General features: G+C 36.9%; 1 protein-coding gene across 1 annotated transcript; it reads left to right on the top strand.

Moving 5' to 3' along the window:
- The first annotated feature begins 3,253 nt into the window (after positions 1-3,253).
- LOC130549825 (uncharacterized) lies at positions 3,254-5,737 on the top strand. The gene is made up of 4 exons (XM_057327162.1): positions 3,254-3,389; positions 3,485-3,647; positions 3,963-4,256; positions 4,519-5,737. The coding sequence occupies exons 2-4, from the start codon at positions 3,598-3,600 to the stop codon at positions 5,309-5,311; spliced, it is 1,137 nt and encodes a 378-aa protein (XP_057183145.1). The 5' UTR covers positions 3,254-3,389; positions 3,485-3,597; the 3' UTR covers positions 5,312-5,737.
- The last annotated feature ends 1,173 nt before the right edge of the window (positions 5,738-6,910 follow it).

Raw genomic sequence — 6,910 nt, 5'->3', positions numbered from 1 at the left:
ACACACACACACACACACACACACACACACACACACACACACACACACACACACACACACACACACCACGAGCATGTTCACTTTCCACTATGAATTAGCCTTTTCCCTTAATTGCGCCCGACCTGACACTATTCACTCTCATTATTTCTTCCCTTATACTTCCTAGTGTCTCTTGTCTTTGTCTGACCGTTGCTTTTTAGCGCATGCAAGACTGATCCAGACGTTGCTCGGCACGTCATGAGAGTATTTGTCTCGTCTCAATTTATGAAGACGCGAACGGGACAAACATATACGCGAAACGCGTGAAATTTGGATGCGTCAACATGACAATTTTGTACGCGTAAATACGAAGGTTGAGTTCGGGTGATCGCGTCAGACCGTACACCAGCCAATAGCGTTGCTCTGTTTAAGATTATATTTGCATTTGTGATGCGATGGCACGTTGCTATATACGTATATAAACATCAGACGAACATTTTTTGCGTGAGGGATGATGCGCTGTTAGGTAATCAAATACCTATGCAGACGTCACACGTAACATTTGTTCGCGAATGAGATTGTAATTGTACGTTGGCATGTACGTAGGCAAACGTATAAATTCTGAGTGATACGTTGGTTGTGATGTCAGTCCTATGTCATGGGTTGTCATCTCATCTTTACGTCCCAGAATCCCCTTTTTAACTTTGGTGGTTTTTGTCTCCGAAGGTGGAAAAGTTGAATGCTCTCTAGGATGGCTCTTAGAAGTTTTTATTAAACTGTCAAAGAACCTTTACGGACTGCATTGGATTGGCGTCCTCTTATCACACAGAGGATGATTTGAATATTATCGTAACCAGGTATGTCCAAAAACATTACATTTATAAGATGGCTGACTTCCAGCAACTTGAATGCCATGCCATCATGGTTAATTTCTTAAGGGTGTTGTCATTGAGTTTAACAACAGCAAATATTCACATTACATTTTTTTACTAAACTAAACTTTACTGATATCCTCTTTTCAAAACGCAACATATTTTTTATTTGCCACTAGTAGTTATGCAGTATATTTAACCTGAGGTGAAAGAGTACCTGAAAACCATACTTAAGTAAAAGTACAGATACCTGCAGTGAAAATTACTCCATTACAAGTTACAAGTCACCAATTCCAAAACGACTTGAGTAAAAGTCTTCGAGTATCTGATTTTAACAGTACTTGAGTATTTTACTCATACTGAATGTAGGCTCAAAGAGCACTAGTCCTCAACACTTAAGAGACATGTCAGTGAAAAACAGTCGATGTTGTGAGGAGAGTAATCGCATTTATTTTCTTAAATCATAATAAGACTGAACACCTCAAAATGCAACAAATCATGGTCGACACCATAACCTACGTCATTACAAACACCCAAGTCTCATTTAAGCTCAAGTGCTCATAAGTAAACCAAACTCCTTCAAAAGGTCTCTTCAATATAACGATAAATAAAATAATGTTAAGTAGAATTAAAAAGTCAAAGCCTTTTTGCACTGGACATGCTGGTTTGGGCCTCATGGCCAGCTGCAATCATGTCCTCATTTCACATACACTGTTAGCCCTTCACCTGCCATTTCTACATAATATACTTGCAACACTGTTGCCAGCTAGTTACTGTAGGTGTTCAACTACTGCAATGGCTGTTTGAAGATACATTATAAAGAATCTATTAACGCACTTAAGTCACACAGTCTTAGATGAACAAGTTAAATAACAGATGAACACAATAATATCTGTCAAGATTTCACCAGAGGAGAATTAAACACAAACATCAATAACATCTTCACATATTACAGACACCACTTTCACTTTATTTCTGTCATCTCTGTAAGATCTTTTTGGGCGCTGTTCCCGGACAGGGCTTAGCCTAAACCAGGACTAGGCCTTAGTTAAATTAGGATATTTAAGGCGTTTTTAAAAACATGCTTTACAAACAAACATTACAGTGTGCATCTTGAGACAAAACAATCGCACTGATATATTTTAAGATATGCAAGTGCAAGTTGTTTTCGATCAAGATGCCACTCATTTTTAAAGTAGTCTGGGATTAGGCTAAAACCCCGTCCGGGAAACCAGCCCATTGGATTGAACTCGAGTTCATAGTGGTTCAATTATGTTTTAAGTCACCATTATGGCGATCAGTGTTTGCTTTGGTTGGACTCTTTGACTTTCTTGTAGCTTTAAAATGTACACTTATACAATAACACTGAAAGGGACTTTACAGGAACGCAACTTTATGTTTGCTTAGTAACTGAAGATACATCTGAAAGAATTCAATCATTAAATAATAATAATATAGCATTTAAGATTTATTAAGATATGTTTGGTAAAGTGATTACATGTTATAATGGAAAGATCTCTGTCAGAAAATCTTTCTTTGCAATTGAGACACAGTTAGACACTTGACATACAAACCTCATCAATGGTGACAAACAATCATGAATGAGTTTTGTACTATGTACCCAGCATGCATTGCAGCATGAAGCTGTTCAGTTGATTGTCACCATTGTTGAGATTCATATGTGGATTGTTCATTTCTCTGTGTCCGACTCATTCTATAGGTTAATATTTTGTCTATATAGTGTGAGAGCACTTTTGAAAATTGAAATACTATACATTCTTTTTACTGGTTTACATCACTTCATGGCAATAGTCCCACCACATGGTCAAATTTTGAGCAAACATGTTTAGAGCACATTTAGGAAGAGTTAGTTTTAAAAATAAGAGCTTTTGTAGATGTGTGACCTACAGTAACTAGCTGGCAAAGTGTTGCCAATATATTACTGTAGAAATAGCGGGTAAGGGCTAACCGTGTATAAACCGCCAGCGATTGACTCTACCTGATACTGCACTCATATTCATATAAAGAAGCCATGTTGACAAGTTTTTGTAAGTTAGGGCAAAATCCACAAGATTGTAGTACCTTCATTACCCTGTAAATGGCAATATTAATTATAAGATAGGTGCCATGCAAAATGTAATGTGTAATTGCATTAGTCATTACAAATGTAGTGGAGTAAAGAGTACATATACTTGTTCAAAATGTAGTTAAGTAGAGAGTAAAAGTTGCTAATATCTTTAATACTCAGTACAACTACAAAGTAGCAAAAAGATACTTAAGTAAAGTAACTAAGTACATTTACTCCAATACTTTACACCACTGTTTTAACTAGCCTCAAAGTCTAAGACAGAGTACCTAATTAATTATGTTTATGAACTACAGAATGCAGACAATGGCCAGAAGTGTGGTATGGTCCAGAGTGCGACTCCTGGATGCAGAAACAGCAAATGCTATCCTGGATTGTGTTTGGAAACTTTGGAAAGTGTTTGGAAATATGATTTGGAAATCATATTCTGGAAACTTTAACTCAACTGCAAGGTATGGTCCACATAACCAGACTGACTGAAATATTAATCACTTGGCTACGATTTGTTTATGATTTGTTATTTAACCTGTTATTCTGTTAACCTTAGTCCCCCAGGCTTACAGTGTTCCATTGGTGAGGGGTCTACCTGGTCGTCCACAATATTCCATTACACAGGAACAGTTGCAGTTTCTGCTGGAATATAATTTTTCAACAAAACAGATGGCAGAAATCTTGGGAGTGTCCAAACGAACAGTAAAGCGACGTTTAAGGTGAGGTTATTGTTCTCAGCAGTTTATACTCTCCTTATGCTTTAAATTGTACAGATATTTAGTGAACTTGAAACTATTGCAACATCCACATTGTTTCATCTTTCATGCATTTATGTATAATTTAAAAGTGCAGATATATGTGTTTCTCAAATTTTTGAGATGGATAGAGAAGATATATCAAATGTGCTTCTAATATCAAAAATGTTAGCATTGTATCTGATATGCATTGGGTACATTATTCACTTAATATTTAGCAAGACAATTATTTAATTATATTGTGTTCAGTCTCTCATGTGCTGTTTTTTCTATTAACAGGAAATTCAACATTTCACTTAGAGACAGATACACCAATCTATCAGACTCTGATCTTGATAACCTAGTCAGAGAACTAGTTGGAGGCAATGATGAGCTTGGGGCAGAAGCAGTGAGAGCGCGTCTGGCAGGTCAGGGGATTGTAGTGCAGCGGCACAGAGTGAGACAAAGTTTAATCAGGACCAATCCAATGGGAGCAGCCCAGAGGGTCACCAAGCGAAGACTACACAGAAGAATCTATAAAGTTGCAGGCCCAAACTCATTATGGCACTTGGATGGCAATCACAAGTTAATCAGGTAATAAAGTTCTTTTTTTCTATTAGGTTACAAAGATAAAGTAGCACTGTGTTAAAACCAACAAATACATTTACCAGATATATATTCCTGTGATATTACAGATGGGAGCAAATACAAACAAATCAAGTAGTGTTACTTTCCAGTACTTTGTATACAAATTTTTGAGATGACGGCCAGTCACATACTGTAGGCCTAATTATTTTAGTTTTATCAATGCTACAGTATTTTTTCCATCTAATAACCCTCTCTTCATTTGTTTAAGGTGGCGAATTGTCATACACGGTGGAATTGATGGCTACAGCAGACTTGTTGTTTTCTTGAAGGCTTCTGACAACAATCAGAGCAACACTGTTTTTGATAATTTTGTAGAGGCCATTGGTAAACACGGACTACCTTCAAGAGTCCGCTGTGATTTTGGAGGGGAGAATAATGCAGTCTGTCTTTTCATGAACGTTTTTAGGGGCTCAAACAGAGGAAGTGCTCTGAGAGGAAGGAGCACGCACAATCACAGGATTGAGAGACTGTGGGGTGATGTTTGGCGGGGCATCACTAATACTTACTACACCTTATTCATGCTTTTGGAGAGTGAGGGTAAAATTGACAGCACCAATGAAATGCATCTCTGGGCACTGCATTATGTGTATATACCCAGAATCAACAGAGATCTGCTACTGTTTGTTAATCAGTGGAACCACCACAAGCTACGAACTGCACGTTACATGTCTCCCCACCAGATCTTTATTCGAGGATGTCTCTTGCAGCTACATCGAAACCAGACTGGTATACAGGGAATTCTTGGAGTAGATGAGGAACCAGTTGAAGAAATGAACACTCCCCCAGCTGCAGAAGTTGTTGTTCCTCCTGGTTCTCATACTGTATTCCACTGGCCAGAGGCTGTTGAGATTCCTGCCAACCAATTAAACCTCCAAGACAGACACATGGAACAGCTTGTGAAGCTTGTCAACCCACTTGGTGGGAGGCGGGATGATTTAGGAACTGATCTTCTGGAGCAAAATATTAACTTCCTTGAAAATATTGACAATGACAGAGAGTAATTTACTTAAATACAATTCAAATAGAAACTAAGTTTTCATTTTGCTTTGTATTGTCATTAAAAACCTGACAACCTTAAAGTGTTAGTTCACCAAACAAATGGACATTCTGTCATCATTTGCTCACGCTTGTTTCATTTAAAACCTGTATGACTTTCTTTCTTCTGCAGAACATAAAAGAAGATATTTTGAAGTTGGTAACCAAACATCAGTGGTACCCATTCACTTCTATTGTATGGACAGAAAACCAATGCAACTGAATAGGTGCCAGTTACCAACATTCTTCAAAATATATATTTTTTGTTCTGCGGAAGATTGAAATAAAAAAGAGGGCGAGTAAATGAGGACAGAATTTTCATTTTTGGGTGAACTATTACTTTAAGTTCTTAATTTCATTAAGATCTTTTATAATGAGTATTAAAAACAAATCAAGTCATTTATTTGTGTAAAATTACATGACATTGACTTGAATACATTTAGTTTCTTCAATAATGTTACAAAAATATAATAAAGAGATTGTTTTTTCAATTGCCTTTATTGTCTAAATGTACCTTACAACTTTTCCAACACATTAAAATGTAATGATTAACAGAGAATCAATATCGAATTATTAGATTTATCAAATCTCGGTATCCTTTCAGTCTGTGTCGAGCAGTTTGTTAAAGCCTGGCTCAGACTACAGGAGTTTTAAAATCCTGACAGATTTCAAATTCTGGCTGCAGCACACACATAAGGAGAATCTTAACAGATTCTCTTATTTAAAATCTTAAACCTGGCTCAGACTACAGGAGTTTTAAAATCCGGAAAGATTAAAAATTCTGTTGCAGCACACACATAAGGAGAATCTTGACAGATTCTCTTATTTAAAATCTTAAACAAGCTCACACTCATCAGTGTACAACTAAATTACACATATTTTACATATCCATAGGATATGCAGTTTTGTAAAAGGAGCTAATAGTAACCGTTTTAATGGGTTTACTATTTTTAGATGTTGACATCACATCTACATTTGAATCTCTTTTTCAAGCACTACAAAAATAGGTTTGCCCTTTGTAAACTTGCATTTATGAATGTGAAATGTCCAGATAAGAAAACGTTGGGGGTAAAGTTATTAATGGCACATCAAAAGACATCCTAAGACACCCAAACTACAGGATAATATTAAGATTATCATACCAGAGGACGCCTCTTACGTCATCTCACCGGGAAACAGAAGTAAACAAAGGGACATCGCAAAGTTAATTTCACGTGATCTCACCTGGCAACAGGTTGTGTAACGTCTTTGTCGCTCTCTGAATGATTCTCTGGCTGTCTGTCCAAAGCCGCGGGAACGTATTTTGAGCAGGGGGTGCTATAATGCTTTTTGCTAAGCTGAAGTTATGACTGTGCTTTGGGCGAGCCGCTTAAGTTTAATGTTAATAAATAACGGAAGAAAAAAAATAGTTGCTGCCGAGAATAAAGATGAATGCCAATGTGATTATAAGATACAGCATAAAAACAAACACATAAACGCATGTTATCTGTATGCCTATAGCCAAATAACAATCTGTTGAACGAAACTACAAGCTGCGCGTTAGCAGTTAACTTACCCGGTACATT

The sequence above is a fragment of the Triplophysa rosa genome, unplaced genomic scaffold (genome assembly GCF_024868665.1).
Source record: "Triplophysa rosa unplaced genomic scaffold, Trosa_1v2 scaffold17_ERROPOS7180667+, whole genome shotgun sequence".
Lineage (NCBI taxonomy): Eukaryota > Metazoa > Chordata > Actinopteri > Cypriniformes > Nemacheilidae > Triplophysa > Triplophysa rosa.
This window is presented reverse-complemented; position numbering and strand designations above follow the sequence as displayed.

What these genes read in the sequence shown, in the direction of transcription:
- LOC130549825 (XM_057327162.1), top strand. Translation starts at nt 3,598, where the DNA reads ATGGCAGAAATCTTGGGAGTGTCCAAACGAACAGTAAAGCGACGTTTA. An exon ending in ACAGTAAAGCGACGTTTAAG is followed by an intron (nt 3,648 to 3,962) that starts GTGAGGTTATTG and finishes TTCTATTAACAG; the next exon opens with GAAATTCAACATTTCACTTA. An exon ending in GGCAATCACAAGTTAATCAG is followed by an intron (nt 4,257 to 4,518) that starts GTAATAAAGTTC and finishes CATTTGTTTAAG; the next exon opens with GTGGCGAATTGTCATACACG.